The sequence below is a fragment of the Sinocyclocheilus rhinocerous genome, unplaced genomic scaffold, assembly GCF_001515625.1.
Source record: "Sinocyclocheilus rhinocerous isolate Xijiao unplaced genomic scaffold, SAMN03320098_v1.1 scaffold984, whole genome shotgun sequence".
Classification (NCBI taxonomy): domain Eukaryota; kingdom Metazoa; phylum Chordata; class Actinopteri; order Cypriniformes; family Cyprinidae; genus Sinocyclocheilus; species Sinocyclocheilus rhinocerous.
In genome coordinates this window covers 1,356,491-1,375,438 of record NW_015643603.1, presented here as the reverse complement: position 1 = coordinate 1,375,438, position 18,948 = coordinate 1,356,491, and the positions used below count along the sequence as shown (strand labels likewise).

Sequence of the window (18,948 nt, the reverse complement as noted above, 5' to 3'; positions counted from 1 at the left end):
AAAGAGCAAGGTAAACTACAGGTAGACGTTCCTACAGCTGAGCCTCGCGGCCCGTGTTCTTGTGCTCGCTCGTTTCATTGCTTTATTCCGTCACGCCGTGTCTCAGTGGACGCATTCTCGATGGTGTGAAATATGTACAGTACATTCCATAGTTGCGATAGCGTCAGGCCGCTGGATTCACAGTGTGGTTCAGAGACGATCACTCGCCCTGTACGGGAGCTCCTGCTTACTCTCCATGCAAGAGCCAATTGCTGGCAAGACCGAAAATGCTGTTAGCAGCAAATATTTTGATGCAGTGTACAACTGTGGAATTAACTAATGAGTAACTATCACCACCAGTCTGTGAAACTGATAACCTGTTGATCAGTGGAAAAGGTGGAGGGCTCGTGAAACTCTCCGGCAATGCTTTAGAACGTTGGGCAAACAGAGCTGTGCGTCTGACACTACGGCCTGCAGTTTGGTTTCTCAAAGGAAGCAGAATTATAATCAGTTAGCCTGCCAGAGTTCGCCTCGCAGCGACGCCACTTTACTGAAGAAGGCTGAAGGTCGACAGTCGTTACAGTTGCATCCTCCGGCCTTCGAATGAGTTCACACAGGTTACAAAAGCTGTGTCGTTTTAGTCTCTCGTTCACTACCTCAACCGCACCTCTGCTGCCAGTCTGACGCAAACAGGGATTAAGTGCGATGTGAACGAGGTGGTATCTGTAATGCACCCAAGACTTTGCTGCACTGCATACAAACTGGAAATCTTTCTCCTTCTTCACAAACATGAGGTATGACAACCTGAGCTCCTTTCAAACGAAACAGGCACAGCCATTGCCTGGCTCCTCCAATCAGAGGAAGAGGAGGAGTTGAGAGGTACATCTGTCTAAACAGGTCCAATTATTTTTCAAGTTCAGGATTCTAAGGACTTCAATTCCTTGGTAGTGTGTCCAAAGGTTTTCTGTAGTAGTAAGAGTTAAAAGTCAATGAGACAAAACAGACTTTTAAGATCCTACAGTTGTGTCTCTGCTCTGGCGGGATCTTTTGAATATCCACTCACTCTCAGTCTTGTGAGTAAATCGCAAAATGCCCCCAATAATTCATGAGGGCTCAGACAAACTCTCCAATAAATACTAAAATCAGTAGATATGACAACAAAATCTCTTCAAATGTGTTTTCTTAAAGCACCAAAGTGGGATCCTGTGACTAAACTGCACTTGCATGTATGTGTATTACATTCCAGTTCTCTAATGCTGAGTATCTGAACTTTGATGTATGATGTCCGTCTCTGTCTGTCTGTGGCTGAAGGTTAGTTATCTACTCTTGAAAGCATCTAAATGTTATACTCTATTTACATATTTAAAAAAAAAAAACAATTTCAGGAAGTCTTTATACATTCAGGTCAACCTGGAATCACAGGTTTGAAAAAATCTAAAAGAGACTGAGTGTGAACTGACCATAATGGAGAATCACAGAGATTTTAGTAATGTAATGCTTTCAGCAGGTGTTTGAGATTAAGTCTCAGTTGAAAACAATAAGGGGGGAAACCAAGATTACCTATGGAAATATTTTATAGGTATCTTCCTTTTTATTTCAGGCCTACACAACAGTTTCGGAGACTCAATTTACTGATATCAAAAGGGGAACTGCTTCAAACTCCAATCTCCTTGCTCAAGGTGTGGATTAGATATGAACTAAACTGTGAGGGTTCTGCAATGGAAGCCAAAAATTGAACATAGAATTAAAAAAACCCTGGCTATGAGAGAGGAAGTGAGGTTTGATCTCCTCCTCCTCTGAGTGCCCCAGGGCACGATACTCAGACCTACACAACGTAACACAACTTTAAAAATACAGCAAAATTTCAGTCACAAAATATCACATTTCTCCCCAATCAGATTATTATCCACAGATTATCAGATTATCTATCCACAGTTCCATCAGATCGTTTTTCATTTGTTTTGTAATCGTCCTTATTTTGTGTTTAAGTATTTGGACATGTTTCTCACTCCAACCCATCCCGTTCTCTCTCGAATTCATTAATTCAGTCATCTATTCATTCTCTCTGGTTTCCTTCTCTTTGTCATTCCCCTCCCCACTCCTGTCCATCCCTAGCCCACCTTCTGAGGGTTGGTGGCACGGACGCCTTGCTCGTATGTGATTCGCTGGCTGATGAGATACTGGGCGGCCTGCGTTGCTGCCGGCGACCCTGTAATGGTCACCTTGCGATTGCGAGTGCCTGGAATGAACTCTCCCTTTTTGGAGATCTGAATTCGTGCCCCTGTCAGCTCCTGATACTCCACGAGAGTCTTGCCGCCTTTTCCCAAGATAGCACCGACCAAGTTCTCTGGCACAGCGATCTCCACCACTTCCTTTCCACCTTCTGCCAGCTTCTCTGTGCCCAGCAGAGATGATGCCACCAGCGGGGATGAGGGATTCAGGTAACCATTAGACACCCCTGTGGCGGCCGCTAGGGAGCCCAGTGAGAAGCCCCCTAAGCTAGGTGCGCCAGGGTGGCCGCCCCCTCCAGTAGCCTCGCTGGCATATGTAGCAAGCAGATTGGCAGCAGCTGCAGCCGCTGGATTGGCGCTAGCTGCAACGGCAGCGAGCACCCCAGACGCAGCGGCCGGGTTGAGGCCAAGCCCCAGTGTATTGGTATTGTAGCCATAACTGGCCAGAGTGTTCAGAGCAGATGTAATGGCAAGCAGATCATTACCGGAAAGACTTGACATGGCCGCAGGGAACCCACCCATGCCTGCAAGACCCACCTGGCCAAGGAGCGTGGAGGCTGTAGCTGCTGCTGCGGCGTTGGGTAACACCTCTGTAGAGTTAGCGAATGGGGAACCGGTTGGGTTGGAGTTGGCCACAGGGCCAGTGATGTTGGAGTAACTGATATTGAGACAGCTGCTGCTCTGTGGGTCCTCCTGGATCTTCTGAACAATGATCTCCACAGCCTTGCGGTTTTGCTCCGGCTCCCCGCTCACTGTCACGACACGCTCCTGCAGATTGATGCCCTCAGGCTTCTGAGAAAGCTGTACCCAGGCTCCCGACTGCTCCATCACAGCCTTAACTGTTGCCCCACCCTTACCGATGATGAGTCCTGCTGTGCTGTTGGGCACGATCAGTTTAGCCTGTGGAGGAGGGGGAGTGTCACTTTGATTGAGGAACAGAATTACATGCATGAGACTGCACACAGCCCCAAAAGTAGATGCTGCAATAAGCTCAAGTGCATCTGTGCTGATTATGTAGATGTTTGTTTTTGGTCCACACTTATACACTGTAAAATCCAATAGTTTATCTTACTTAGATTTAATTAGTTATCTTTACTTAGTTGTTATACTTACTAGGTTTTATTAAGTTACAGCTACTTTCAAGGCAAATAAAACAATTTACTTACTGTTTTGAGTGAAACTTACTTAAAATATTCAAGTAGCCACAAAGGAACCAATGATGACAAATGTCGAGAGCGCATTATTGTAGCGCGAAAGCACATTAATATAATGCGCGAACGCAAATCTCTCCGCTCGCACGAGGATTTAATTTGCTCTCGCACAAAACCTGACGTGCGTGCTCAGATACACGCTGCTCTCGCCCAGAGAGTGTGCGCCCACTTAAAATGTGTCTCTCCTCTCACTCAAACTGTCCTGTGCACTCGCAAATCTCTCTGTGCTCATGCGCTAGATAATAATTCTTTTCGCACCTGAATTAAACGTTGTCAAATGTTATCAACCTATCAGATTTCAAAGATGGATCTGTAATTTCTTTATAATTTAATACTACTAAGTCATAATAATCAAATATTAGAAATGAATCGGGTGCTTGGATTATTTGTAAATAGGCCTAACCTAGTTTAACAGTTTGGCCAAACCCCTGTGAGCGATTTATCTAAACACAAACAAAAAAGTAGGCCTATATGATTCTTAAAGTTCATGTGGTCTTATAGCTTATTGTGCACTTGGATATCTAGCGCATGAGCACAGAGAGATTTGCGAGTGCACAGGACAGTTTGAGTGAGAGGAGAGACGCGTTTTAAGTGGGCGCACACTCTCTGGGCGAGAGCAGTGTGTATCTGAGCGCACGCCTCCGGTTTTGTGCGAGAGCAAAGGAAATCCGCATGCGAGCGGAGAGATTCGTGCTCGCACATTATATTAATGTGCTTTCGCGCTACAATAATGCGCTCTCGACATTTGTCATTAAAATAACACCATACTAATGTGCAACATAACAACAGAAGAAGAAGAAAAGAAAACAGTCTTAATAAACTTTTCAACCATTTCCTCCATGTCTGCAGTTATGCAGCAATGCATCATGAAGTCAGTTATTTGATTTCAAGGGAAGAAAATTCACTTTACTTAGTTTTTTCAAGGCAATCGGTTTGCATGCTTTTTTTAAGTAAACCCAACTAATTAGATTTTACAGTGTACAGTAAAAAATGGTCATAATATCTTTAAAGAGAGCTGCATTTACAATATGTAACCCTGTATGCTCTTTTAGAAGGTGACCTATCTTCTAATTAAAGCATTAGTGTATTTTGTGTGTGTGTTTGTTAATGAACTTTTTCAAATTTCATTTTTTTATAAATACCTTGAGATGCTTTTAATTGGGTTTATATAATCCTTAAATAGTGTGGGGTAATATGCTAAAGTCACACACAGACTTAAACATTCAGCACGTGAATCACAACAATGGTAACAATTCAATTTAATTTATTTTCATTAATTGTAACAATAACCATTTTATTTGCTCTTTTTGTTGTGCTACTACTGACACAAGACAGCAAATAAAATTGGCAAATAAAATCAACAACTGTAAAACAAAGCAACTGCATAATTTATTCATGCCGCAATGCACTCTGGGAGTCAGTGAGTAGCTACACAGTCATGAGTAAACCTAAATGAAAGGATAAAGTACCCCCTACAGTTCTTTTTTAGTTACCAGAACTCTCGTGTAAGTAAACTATACTAAGCATTTGTCAGTACAACATACTATTCCTATTTCACTTTACTTAGTTTTTTCAAGGCAATCGGTTTGCATACTTTTTTAAAGTAAGCCCAACTAATTAGATTTTACAGTGTAAAGTCCCTATTGTGTACTCCACTGTGATTGCACAACTTCAAGGTTGGGTAAAACATACCTGTTCAGTTGCCTCCTGTGGTTTAAAATCAGGTACAGTCTGCTTCTTGTTGTTGTTATTTTTTGATGAGTTGGGGATGTAGGGATTTGGGGGAGATGTGGTTCCCCATATTGATATAAAACCTACACAACTGTGTAGTGCTGCTATTAAAATATGATGTACATTCATAATAAATAGCATGAAATACAATAATAAAACAGAACAAAAGCACTTTTCAGTTATAAATGTTGAATGATTCAGATCCCTTTCAGAAACTTTGGCTCTGTAGTTTAGTTTCTGTTTTGGTGGATCTAGATCAGTGGTCTCAAGCTATTTGACTCAAAGTTGTCCAAAACAATAACATCTGGATTTTTTTGTTTTTAAACATTTTAATTTAGATTAAAGTTAGATTATTTTAATATAATAATCTATTAGTGCAGATAAATTTGGTTGTCAGTTCACATTTTAGTGCTTAATCCTGTTCTGTCCTGTTCAGTACAACCATGTTCTACGTATGGAACCAAACTGAACAACTAGTTGTTAATGACTAATGACTAAATGTGTATCAGAGATATAGGAGTCTTGGCTCATTTGTGTTGCCAGATCTTTCTGAAAATAAATAAATAAATAAAAATAGCAAACAAGAACACACCCATAGTAAACCAAAATAAACCCAAATCCAAAAATTATCTTGGAAGTAAGACCAAAACATCACAACTTGAACTTTGATTAACTTCATATACTGGAGAGCTTTATGAGCCAAGTCCTAACAACTATCCCAAAGATGCTTGTAATATGTGGACAAGGCAACCCTTCAAGAGCGCACTCTGTGAAGCAGCCTTCCAAATACTAAGCATTTGTCAGTACAACATACTATTCCTATTTCACTTTACTTAGTTTTTTCAAGGCAATCGGTTTGCATGCTTTTTTTAAGTAAACCCAACTAATTAGATTTTACAGTGTACAGTAAAAAATGGTCATAATATCTTTAAAGAGAGCTGCATTTACAATATGTAACCCTGTATGCTCGTATATGTTTAAGAATGCATAATAGTGTGTGTGTGTGTGTGTGTATCTGTGTAAGGTCTTGCTCTTAAGTCAGTGCTTATATCAGCCATTTGTTGATCCCTGGTCTTACACTGCAGCTGCTCTCTCTCACTCCCTCTCTCTCTCTCATTCTGCAAGGATCAAGCAGGTAAAAATAACCCACTGCTCTCACACTTTGCTGCCCCTCTTAGCCACTCTTTCCCTGGGGAACAACCACCAGCCTGCCCTGCCCTCTACCTCCTTTGGGCTAGTATATTTGCCTGTCTTCAGTGTTACTTATCACTGTCAGATAGCTGACAGTAAGTATGTTTACATGTACTTAAGAAATTGATTTCAGTAAGACTAATGCAATAATTCACCTTTCTAAAATGTCATGTAAACGCTCATGTACAGATGAAAACTCTAGCCTGACTATGCAAAACTCAATTATACTCAATACTCCATTATATGCATGTAAATGTACTCACTGTCTATGCTGTCATTTTGTAAGCAAACTAATCAAAATATTACAAATATTATGAACTAAGCTGTGGTTTAGGGGAATGACTAATTTGCATGTTTAATTCTTAAACTGCAAAGTCTGATATGTTTAACTCTTCATCCTACATTTAATAACTAAGCATTGGACATCTGTTTGGATTTGGTGTGGTGTAGTAGTAACTCAACCTCACGAACGAACCTGTTTAACACGGTCAGGGTTAACAGTAGTCTGTGGCTGGAGAATGCTGACTGGTTCGGTCTTCTGACTGCTCTGAGGCATCTCACGAACTTTTTCAGCGATGAAGTTATGAACTCCATTCAGAGCTTCCACCGTACCCTGAATCAAACAAACACGCTCTGTCGTACCTGCCAAACACATACAAAAGAAAAAAACTTAACGTTAGCATAGAGTTTGCTTGTAAAATTAAAATGTAAAATATGTAAACATGTAAAATGAAATTGTGTATAATGTATAATGTTTTCTATTTGAATATATTTGTGCCATATTTTTCAGGTTTCTTGATGAATATAAAGTTTAATAATTTGAACAATAGTGTATATTTATTGAATACGAACGTAATATATGAATACAGTACACATACAGATACGTTAATAAAGCTTAACATACATTAAGTAAATAATGTTATACAAATATTTTGTTGTATTTGATTACATTTCTGAATTTGACAGACACTGTTATCCATAGCAACTTGCGCTGTATTCAAGGTGTACATTTTATAATTTCATGAATTTCTTGCAAGCTGAACCTATGACCTTGGAGCTGTAAGCACCATGCTCTATTGTTTGAGCTATATTTCATAAGGTAATGGAAACACACATTACATTTTCAAAGAAACTATTTCTCCTTTCAGTATAAATGCATCTATCAAAAAGAATGAAAAGGGCTATTGCAACATAGGGGAAAAAGCAGATGAACTTATGACTGCATGATGTAATTCATTCTGAATGCATAGAATTCTAAACCTGTCCTCTCTAACCACATCACTCCCATGGGACACGCCACAAAAATGTCCAGGACACACACACACAGTCTACTAATCTCTGGCATATCACTGTCCTGAAGCGCTTGACCAGTCTGTAATATTGCTGTAGCTGTGAGAACCCAAAGAGCCCACGCTGAACTGGACTTGTTTTACCATGACCAGAGAAATCTACAATGAGTTATTGTTACACAATCCTCTGCGTATTGTGTCGGCCTGAATACAAGTTATGATTTGTTCAGTCTTGTGGTGGAAAGCATCATTCAATGTCCTAAATATACTGTCATGATCATCTTCCATTTCATTTGGAGGGAGAGAGATGTGGGAAGAGAAGGCATGTAGGTTGTTGGTAGTGTGTGTTTGTTTCCGGGCAACAGTGCAGAGATATAGCCGCACTTGTGTGTGTTTGCTCCAGGACACATGCATACTTGATCAAGTGTTTGTTCTTTGGCTGTGTTTTTATTTTGTTTTTTTTACATCTAGTTTGAGTATCACACCGAAGCTACAAATTCTCCCGCAGTTTCAACATTGGCACTTCAAGATGTTGAAGGCTTACAAATAAAACATGCTCCAATAAAGCATGCACAAGTGTGTGTGTGTGTGTGTGTGTGTGTTAATTTCAGTCATCCCCTCATTCAGGAGATGGGGGTTTGTGGTAAGAGTCTGCGGTTAAATAAGTAAAAAAAAAACTGAATTGTAATTTAAATGTGTGACAGGCTACAGTGTTTGTTTGTTTGTGTGTGTGTGTGTGTGTTTGGTAAAACACACGCTGGCTGGAGTAAAACCGCTCAGCTGTAGGTGAATTCTTTTTATAGCTCTCTTGCGAGCCAGAGAGCGTTTAAATGTTTCCCTTTCAATATCTCATAAGATAAATGAGGTCTGGAAGAGAAGCTGCTATTATATCAGAGACCAGAATGATTTAGGATGTGCTGGTGTTTGTGCCAGAGCAGCACTACTTGTTGTATTCAGGGTTTGGCAAAATTCAGAATCAACGAATTAACTTCAGTTCAATTTATCAGTTGGAATTGGAATTTAATTAAACTGGTCACGGCACACAGGAAGTTGAATTTGAATTGAAATGACAAGAAGAGAAATGTATTAATTATTATTTTTATTTATTAAGTTCCTCACAGGTAAAATAAATTTAACACAGTTAATGCATTCAGAAAAATTACTGTTCTTCCACCTTGGTCGACTAAAATAAATTTATTAAATATGATAATATGTAATTATATATAAACTTTAAAATATACATGATCTATCTATTTATCTATGGCATATAAAAACTTTCAAACTTCAAAGCTAAAATAAATTGTAACAAATTTAAGAAAAAACATTAAAAATAATTTTTACAAAAGGTAAAAAAAAAGAAGCTTTTTCAAGGCAACATGCAAACTTTGCTTTTTATATCAGAGTTATACATAAGTTATTTGAATTTTCTTGTAAAGAAGCTGAATTAAAATGAATTGAAATTCAAATTGCAATTTCGCATCCTGTTTGCTACCTTAATTCAAATTTAGGATTCATTTCAAATTCAGGAACTCAAATGGAACTTTGCAGGATAATAAAACTGCACAAGCAAGTGAGAAGACAAGCGAGAGTGAGAATGTGTTTGTGTGTGTTGGTAGGGTAAGTAAGGGTGAAAGGCAGAACAGGTGGCCTCAGGATAGTTTTAGTTGTAACAGATGTGTTTAATGAATGAAAACATAGCTATTCACAGACAAATTATGCTCACAATATTCAGCTGTACGCTTCACAGCTGCGACACACACACACACACACACTTTCTCTCTCTCTTTCTCAGATATTTTCTCTCCCTATGGGCACATTTTCCACTGTCATTCTCTGCCGATTTTATTTTTCCACGCTACAACATAAAGCAGCTTCTTAATGGAACATGGTGGAAAAGATACTATAGTCAATGACACAAACAGGCCAACATCTGTAAATGGCCTCATTCACATTAATCTAGCTCTAAGGCCTCCGTCAGACCTTCTGCATAATATTCAGAAAACTTACAAGCTTGTTGCTTACTAGTATTCTAGATTTTTCAGCTTGCAAAAATCTACTGGTGTTAAAAAAATGTTTATCAGAGGGAGTGACGACTGCACAGAAAATGCAGATGTAAAACTCTTTTATCCTTCATTCCTAAAAATACAGGCTCCAATTATTACCAAAAATATTAAAGCTTGATGCCACAGAAGAACCTCAAACATTTTTGTCTCTAAAAATCCTATACAGTGAAAAATAGTTACTGATAAGGAGAAGAAAGAAAAATCTTTATTTTCAAGAGTGTTTAGAGTGAAAGAGATTTATGCATGGCACAATTAACGCCGCCATCTGTTGCACAGTAAATAAAATGATTTAACTGTGAGGATTTATAACACAGATCTAATAACATAAATTCATTCAAAATAAAATAAATTATATGTTCTAAACTCTGAAATAAGTAATGTTCATCATTATTAGAGAAAGAAGATTTTATTCATACCTGGGTAGAAGTCTTTAGATTTGGACAGTTTGATGGTGGCTCCAGTCTCTTTCTGAAGCTGCACGATGGTTTGCCCCCCTTTACCGATGATTGAACCAGCGGCATAGCTGGGAATCAACACCTTCAGGAAATATTCACCCTCCTCTGCACATGCACACAAAAAACAAACACAAAGTTAGAGATGAAAGCATCTCAATTCTAATATTTTTAACAAATCAGACAGATGTCATATGGTCTATTTCCACTGTGGAAGAATGCAAATTAATAGCATCGCAGAAAGGTCTGAAATGTACATTAATAATTATCATTTTATTTTACAGTCCTGTTCCACATGTACATACTAGGTACTTATTATAGTGATTACAATATCTGGGTAATAACTAGGTACTAACCCTGAAACTACCCCTAAACCTAACCTTAATCCATGTAGCTACCTTACCCATTACTTTCTTAGGTAAGAACATTGTAAGTACACACACTGCAAAATAAAGTGCGAATAATACTGTTTAAATATACGTTAATATTTATTTTTGTTTTTATGTGCAATATGCAGTCATGTTTAATTCAGAGGATTTTTGGGATGTGTTACACATTTCTGCAAAACTGTAGTAAGATTATAAAACAGTTTGAAAACATTATAAAGTCAACCAGAGGCCACACGAGTGCACCATCATTACCTCACTACAGCTTACCCTTTTGAAACAATATACAAACTAAACATGAAAAGTACCATCTGGTTGTTTTGTTCACTTCCTCTCCTTTTTCATTTCTCTGTATTTCTTCCTTCACTTTTTCTCGCTTTCTTTCTCTCCCTGATGAGTTCCTACTGATTCTGCCTCTGTCCCACTTTTTCCCCATGCAGAGATAAAGTGACCTGCTTTGGGTTGGTAGAGGTCTAAATTTAACCAAACTATCTCTGTGTTTTGTGTCCTTCACTATCTTCTTCGCCATCTCTCTCTCTCACACACACACAAACGGTCGGCCAGCCGACAAACCGCTCAGATGCTCAGCATGGAGGTTCAGTGTCACAGTCAGAAGTTGAGGTTTAAGTGAAAGTGTGTGGCGGGTGGTGTGTAGGCAGTCTGTAGCGCTTCACTATACTGAGGCCGTGGGCTTGTGGGTAATTGCCTGGAAGGCTGTTCAGGCAGGAGCATATGGATGCTAAATCCTCAGATTTGTCCTGAAGAACCCAGCCAACAGCGCATAAGTCACTCAGAGGTTCCCGGGGGGACGAGGCTTCCCTCTCCAACCACAATATTACACATCCTAAACACAACATATGGCCCAGAGTCCATTGCTAAAACAAGTGAAGAACCAGAAGGTGATTACAACACATCAAAAATATATTTTTTTTTACACAAGGGTCATCAAACTCCCTCACCACTAAACATGCAAATATATTCCATCATGACATCATACCGCTCAAGTCATGTTGAATACCTGATGTTCCCCTCTAAATGTTACTGTTGGCATAGCTAGAACTAATCAATAACTTTTTTAATTTGACTTGCAGCTAAGATGGTATTTCTTGTTTTCAGTACATTAGCCCATTATGTGACAAAATGGAAGAAGATGCAAAAGTACATCATGTTTGTGTACTATATCAGTGTCTTTCAGAGACTGTAGTAAATCCGAGAGATAAGATGGGTTTCACAGACTCAAATGCCCCCAGTCTCCAGCAGCTGACCCTTTACCACTGCAGAGAGAGTCAGAGATACAAGGAGAGAGAGAAACTGCAGAATAAGAGCAAACACGCTAATAATAAATAAAAAACATGGAAAAATATGGAAGGACAAGCTGGGATGAGAAAGATTTTTTAGGAAGGAAGAAAGGAATATTCGACCGAAAGGAAAAGACTGTTCCAGAGAGTGGTAGAGGAAAACAGCGACTAGGAGGGGAGAGGACATGAGAAGAAGAGGAGAGGGGAGGGGCTGCAGGGAGAAGGTGAAAATATTATGGTCTCTAAGCAACTCTGATTGACTCTCCTGTGGGAACGTTTGTTTCATTCCAAAGAACACCAAAGTCCACTACATGCCGTACACATCACCGCTTTCACCTGTACCCTAATGCTGGCTTGACTCATCAAGTTGGGAGCGACGTGTGCAGTTCTTCCAGAAATACAGCACACAATCTCAAAACCGGAAGGCCAATTTGGTCAATATGTGATCAATTGTCCTATCCAGACAATCCCATTAATACCAGAAAATCAGGGAAATCAAGAGAAATATAATTGTCAGTCCAAGCATATATAATCAAGCCAAGAGTGGGCGGGCCAGTTACTAGATGGCACCAGGATCAAAGCGAACATTAGCTTCAGTTGTAATACATTATCTAGACTAACAGGAAGACAAAAAAACAGGGAAGAAAAAAGAAAAAGAAAAAAAAGAAGGAAAGAAAAAAGCAAGCTCACACACCGTATAAGTCGCTTAAGCACAGCTGAACGTGCAATGCACAGTTAGAAAGATACCCGAGCAGAATTTTAATTGAAAAGACAATTTGAGAAAAACAGAGTGACCCAGTCACTCACGTCTCCATACATTCCTATAGAAATGCATGAAACTTTGGAAAAAGGAGAGTAAAAACTGCATTCCCGTCTCTGTTATACAGATCTAAAAGCTGTTATCTGCAGCATTGCTATTCTTTTGTTCATCCCTCTCTTTTCTCTCTCCCTGGCTGACTGGCTTTGCTCTGTGCTCAGTCACTCTAGAGAAAATCATTTGTTAAATGAATATGTGCAAATATGTCAGAGGGTGAGAGATTTATTATTCTCTGCACTGGGACTGACCTCAGGGTTTCTCGATGAAACAGGTGCAGCGCACTACAAATACTTCATCTTGTGACGACATCATACACAAACGCTCACCCAAGGACACTAGCTCCCTTCGTAGGGCCCTGGAGACGGGCCAGTGGATACAACTGATATCTGGACGGAGCCTTGTTATTATTCTCTGCACTGGGACTGACCTCAGGGTTTCTCGATGAAACAGGTGCAGCGCACTACAAATACTTCATCTTGTGACGACATCATACACAAACGCTCACCCAAGGACACTAGCTCCCTTCGTAGGGCCCTGGAGACGGGCCAGTGGATACAACTGATATCTCGACGGAGCCTTGCAGAGCGGTTCAATCTGTACCTGTCCTCTGCAGCGCTCCAGGTGCGCAGTGGGATATGCATTACGTCATTGCCTCACCCGACTCAATGCTCCCTGCCACACAAACACACACACACACACACACACACATACATGACTGACAGGTAATGATAGGATTCCAGTCCACGATGCTCGCTGCAGCCGATCAAACACACACACATACACACACACAGAGCTGGGCAGATCCCGATCTTATCAATGACTGGTCTGTTAAAGAGGAGGGTGCGAGTGTGAATGGAATGAATGCAGACACTGTTAGTGGGACCGTTTAATGAGGGCAGTTTGCAGTGAACGGAGGAAGAGGACAGGACGCAGTGGACACACGCTCAGGAATCCATGATGGAGGTTTTTGAAGAGCACAGCCGGAGGGGAGATAAGGAAAGAGTGAGTGAGTTTATAAGAACGGAAAAGATAGAGGAAGGGCAATCAGGGCTCTTGCGATCACTGAAGTACGTTGCACCAGCACGCCACAGCGTCGTAGGAAAGCGAACCTCTGGCAGTCGTTTTTTACAGAGAGGCGGCGTGGGGACCATTTGACCTTGGCTGACGAGGAACGGAAACTTCACTCTCTCCATCGCGGCCGCCTCACAATTGTTTCCAAGACGATTTGGAGGTGGCATTCTGAAGGCGCAAAGAGCTAACGGGAAGGTCTGCTGCCGCTTACCTGTTGTTAAAAAGAAAACCTAGGGCACATTCGCATGCAGCAGCGATTTGAGAATGGCGAGCGCTTTGGGAGCGCTCCTCACCCGTGCACTCCTGCTTGCGGCGATGATGTAAGGAAAGCTGGTGTAACAGGTTTTCAGCAGTGAGTGTCTGAGTAAATAATACAATCTGTTGCTGCTGTTTGCCAGTTAGCCATACTTACACAGCCGCTAATGCAGTCAGACAGTTATGGGCTCAAACCTATGATTACACACAGCACATAGAGTGTGAACAGAGTGTCATGCAAACACACAGAGGGAGTGGGTCAAGAGGGATTGCATTGTTAACCCCCCCACCACCACCACCACCATGTAACACCCACACACACACACTCTCTGCATGTGAAAAGGAGGGCCTGTCCTAGGTACACTGCAAGGACAAGCAAGCCTCTCCTTCCCACAGAATGAATGAAGAGACGTCAATGGAGGACGGGAAAAGAAAGGGTGAAAGAACGAAAGATGCAAAGCGAAACGGTCAACTCGTCCACACGCGCAACAAGTCAACAAAAGGGGACAGAATCTCTTACCCATTCTGCTGTAGCGTGCTGGAGGTGGGGTTCAGATAGCCATGGACGCCGAGAGGCTGGACCGGTGAGCGATGCCCGACTGCAGGCTGATCATAGGAGCTCTGCCGCCGTCAAGGAATGTGGCCAGTCAACCTTTTTCCCCAGGTTCGTATCCGAGAGGGGGACAACGTCAGCGCATCCTCCCCTCCATACCCGCAGTCAGCCCCCGTCTCTCTCTCTTGCTCTCTCTCCCTCAATTTCCCTCTCTCTCTCTTTCTCTGATTGTGTGTGATGGCAATGCAATTGCCGTGTGCTGTGTGTGTATATGTGTGTGTGTGTGAGTGAGTGTTTGAAGCAGAGAGGCTTGGTATTGTTCAGGCAGAGGCAGACTGACGGAGGGAATCTTCCTACTGCATCACCCTCTGCTTTCCTTCTCATCCATATTCAGCGAGAGCTCCAGCCCTGTGCTGCATTCTACAGAGAGGCACCTAGCGTGTCCAATCACCCCGCACCCCTCCCCAGCGTCTCACACACACACGCACGCACATACACACCAAGGCTTTCTTTCTCGTTGCCCCCACCCCTTGCCACTTTGACGCAGCAATATAAAAGACGTAGCGCCTCACTCACGTTTGGGTGAAATATGAAAAGGTGGGATGGAGGGAGGCTGCGGAGGGAGAGAAAGAGAAAATTAAAGAGAATAAGTGAAAGAAAGTGCGAGAGAGTGACCTTGTGTGAACGGAGAGGAGGTATAGAGCGAAAGCGGGGAGGCGGTGGGCTCCTTGGACGGCCATGTTGTAAACACAGCGAGAAAGAGAGAGAGAGAGATTTTTGAAAATGGCAGAAAGGATCTGCCGCAGAGCGCCAAGGGGACGGCCAACTAAATTACTGCCTATAAATCCAAAGACACTATACCCAACCAGCGGGTGCGGGTGTGGGTGCGCGTGTACGTGGCAGGGGGAGGGCGTATGAGCTCAGTCCCAGGGTCATACTTCATTTGCATAGTAGCTTTTTTCAGCTGAGCTTGATAAATTCTCTACATATCCATACTAGGTATATCGATGCGCTCTGCTGGGTGTCTCGGATGCAGCATGCAGCATTTATGCTTCTGTTCAAGCAAACCGATCACGTTCAACACATCCACTGGACATTCTAGAATACATGAGCCCTCTCTCTTTCTAGCCCCTCCTTTCTCCACCACCTGCCCAATTCACAGTCAACTCACGTCACCACACACTGCAAGGGCACCTGTGTCCTTCTCTCACTCGCTTTCGTTCTCTCTCACTCGCACCTTTTGATCTAATACGGAATCACACAAAAACACCAACACAAATAGCTCTGCCAAAACCTCCATTAGCAACATTAACATGGCATTTCAACTGCGACTCGTAAGAGGCCACACACACAGACACACACTGAGTAACTAACTGTGTGCGCACTGGTGAAATTAGCATCAGCAATCAATGGCTGTTTACAAAAGGGAGGGCACAAAGAGGATCTCAATCACTGACCGTCCTCTTCATCGCTCTCTTCGGGTCAAAGGTCATGCAAGGGGGAAGGGCTCATTCATTTATAGGATTATGTTTTAATTAACAAAGCTAGATAGGTGAACAGAATGAATGATGGTCTGAACTGCTAATGAACAAAGAAAGAAATAACTTACTGACTAAATAAAAGACTGATCTCCAAACTGTGCTTAATGGGATGCTTTGACAAAAGCTGTCATATACTCACTAGTAAAAATTTTCATCATTATAGCAGTCTCTTTCTTTCCCTCTGTTTAAATTGCCACAATTTTTTTCTATAATTTCTACTCAATTTCAGCTTGATTAGAGTTTCAGCTAGATTTTCTGCATCAGTATTAGTTCAATTCAAAGTAGTTTAAAAATGCAGTTAATGCATCACTACAGGTTGTAAGCTCTGCAATGATTTGATTTTACTTCACTGAAAGTCATTTAATATTTTTTTTACAGTGCATAATAGGACTTAAGCTAGCTAGCATTCCGTTTATTAATGTTTACTATTAATAAACTAAAAAGCTTAAACACTATACAGTTGGTAGATGATTTGTACGTTTTTTTAATTATATAATTTGTCCCATTATTTAGCATAATAGGCTATTATTGCTACTACTACTACTATGTTAATAATAACGTTAATTGTACCACTGCATTTATATAAAGCATATTGTCAGAAGTCAGAATCAAAATATCAATGTAAATTATCTACACAAATAGTGAGTACTAATTAGTAAATTTGCTAGTTAATATCATTGGTCTATAGTTCATCTGTCTGTAAGATTAAGAAGTCGAGGCCTCAACGAATTAAACACTTACATTTCCCTAAATACAACCCTAAAAGCCAACCCTTTATAACACACTCGGCTCACCTCATTATCTCTGAACAATTAAAAAAAAAACATAAACTGTGCATAGGCTAATCTATAAAACGCTCGCGGCAGTGTGTCCCTACACTGTAGTGCGGGGTGATAAAACAGTCGCTGGACAGCTGCACCGGGGCTCCACAGCGTGAAGCGCCGCCCCGTGAGCAAAACTGACAGAAATGTTCACACACAACGTTACTGAGACTTTCTTTTAGCTTCCCTCCAATCCAAAATATCCAAAATACGCACGTACACTGTAAAAAAAAAAAGCGCTCTAGAACTTTGTGTTTATCACGTGACCTTCTCAGCTATTATTTAAAGAGCAATGACTCAGACCAACGTCTGAAGAAATGTGGATCAGTATCTGAACCGGACACAATATCCTGCCTAGAAACTGAGTATACTTAATATACTACGTCTATTTAAAAGACTTAGTACATAAAGAAAAGTAATAGCCGTTTTGTTTTAAGTGATTTATTATCAGAAACACCTCAAGGAAACTTTTTTCTAGATCAAGATGGACCCTAATGCTTTTTTCATATGTATTAAGAGCTCCACACAACGATATAGAGGGGAATTCAATCTTTTGTTTCCACTGGAGTCTGTTACTGCGTATGAATAGGGATTAAACTACAGCAGCATGTGCGCTTTCTCCCTTTCATTCATTTTCTGCTCAATTTAGCTTCAGTCCCAGAGGGACGGCAACCACCACACTGCACATCACCCCACCGGGTCATACAGGGTCAGGCTGGACAGATGTGACCCGTTTTGTAGTATTAATTGTATGTAACGCTTCTGTGGGATTTTATTTCACAGGTGCTGAAAACGGCCACTTTACAAACTAAAAAAAAAAAAAAACCCAAACCTCTCAAACCCTACATCCTGAACCCCCCGCAAAGTTAAAGAGTAGTTATTTAGATAAGCACGCATAAAACTGGACCAGGCACGCGACTCGAGCATACTGGAGTGTCTCGCTTGACATGACTTATTTGGAGCAGCAGGCCTAGCGCTGCCTGAACCCCCGCGAACTGTCGTTCTCACCTCCGGTGTTGGAGCGCTTGGTGCTGCTTGCCTCAGTCGGTGTTTCCAAGGGTCTCTTTCGGGAATCGGAGAGATCCGGGTCCATGTGTGGCGACTGTGAGAGGTGCTGAGGAGTAGAAAAGATCCCGTTCTGCTGAACTGCCCCGCCAGCCATCATTTTGTCACCGGCTGGAGTTTACACCACGATAGCGCACCGAAACCCGTTAGAAAGCACATAAAAATCGGTCAGCGTCTCCTGTCCGAATGGATTCTAAGAGCTTCAAATGTCATAAAAATGCCATGCTGCGGGGTCGCTGAGCGCGTCCGTTTCTGCCTCGCTGTCCACTATTTCCCGTTGGGAGAAGAGGCGCATTAAAGCTCTAAATATAAAAATCCATTCAGTGAAGTCTATTCATTAGCGCGCACCCGACACTTGAGACGCCTGTGTGTTTAACCAGCCCTCACGCACACGCGCAGTGCCCTCTCCAAAAAGATTCTCGCGACCATTGCCTGACAAACTACTAAAAGATAAACAAATCGAGATTCACTCACAGAACAAAAAGACAGTTCAAAATAACATTGTTTCGCTCGCCCTTTTTCGGTCTCCGCGCAGCGGTGCCAGGTTTTGAAAATACTGTATTGCTGTTGACGGTGTCAGTCCGTTTGTTTTGAAGTGTAAAGGAGAAGATTTTGTTTCAGAGATGCGAGAGTCTTGGCCAGCGCGCGGCAGCGTCTGCTCGGGTGACAGAGCTCTCGCGCAGCATCCCTGGACCAATTGTGAGCCAGAGCGCCAGAGCCCTCCTGACGTCACGGGCCGCAGCCTCCAAAAAAGCTTTTCGACGGCAGCAAGTTTCAGACTCACTAGTTTAACAACTTGTTCTTTATCTAAAACTCTCCAAAATTATAATGCGAACATAATAGCATAATGTTACATATAGGGGTTATTAAATAAAGAGCAACTTTTAGGTGCTACAATGTGGAATAAATTGCATTTTGCATAGCCTACATCGAATTCCTGCGGCAACACCGCAGATTATTTACGATTACAAGACAACGAACATATGGTGAAAGA

General features: G+C 41.5%; 1 protein-coding gene across 2 annotated transcripts; it reads right to left on the bottom strand.

The window, feature by feature from the left end:
- Positions 1 to 13: 13 nt before the first annotated feature.
- On the bottom strand, positions 14 to 18,577 carry LOC107757545 (RNA-binding protein Nova-1-like). Of its 2 annotated transcripts, none has more exons than XM_016575058.1 (4): positions 17,898 to 18,577; positions 10,112 to 10,255; positions 6,819 to 6,985; positions 14 to 3,110 (listed from the first exon to the last, which is right to left on the bottom strand). In XM_016575058.1, exons 1-4 carry the CDS (start codon positions 18,052 to 18,054, stop codon positions 2,091 to 2,093), a joined length of 1,488 nt encoding a protein of 495 aa, XP_016430544.1. In that variant the 5' UTR covers positions 18,055 to 18,577; the 3' UTR covers positions 14 to 2,090. The 2 variants fall into 2 exon arrangements, with proteins under 2 accessions (XP_016430544.1, XP_016430545.1); XM_016575059.1 differs by lacking the exon at positions 17,898 to 18,577 and adding an exon at positions 14,495 to 15,022.
- Between the last annotated feature and the right edge of the window lie 371 nt (positions 18,578 to 18,948).

What these genes read in the sequence shown, in the direction of transcription:
- LOC107757545 (XM_016575058.1), bottom strand. Translation starts at nt 18,054, where the DNA reads ATGATGGCTGGCGGGGCAGTTCAGCAGAACGGGATCTTTTCTACTCCT. An exon ending in ATCTAAAGACTTCTACCCAG is followed by an intron (nt 6,986 to 10,111) that starts GTATGAATAAAA and finishes TGTGTTTGGCAG; the next exon opens with GTACGACAGAGCGTGTTTGT. An exon ending in ACCCTGACCGTGTTAAACAG is followed by an intron (nt 3,111 to 6,818) that starts GTTCGTTCGTGA and finishes CCTCCTCCACAG; the next exon opens with GCTAAACTGATCGTGCCCAA.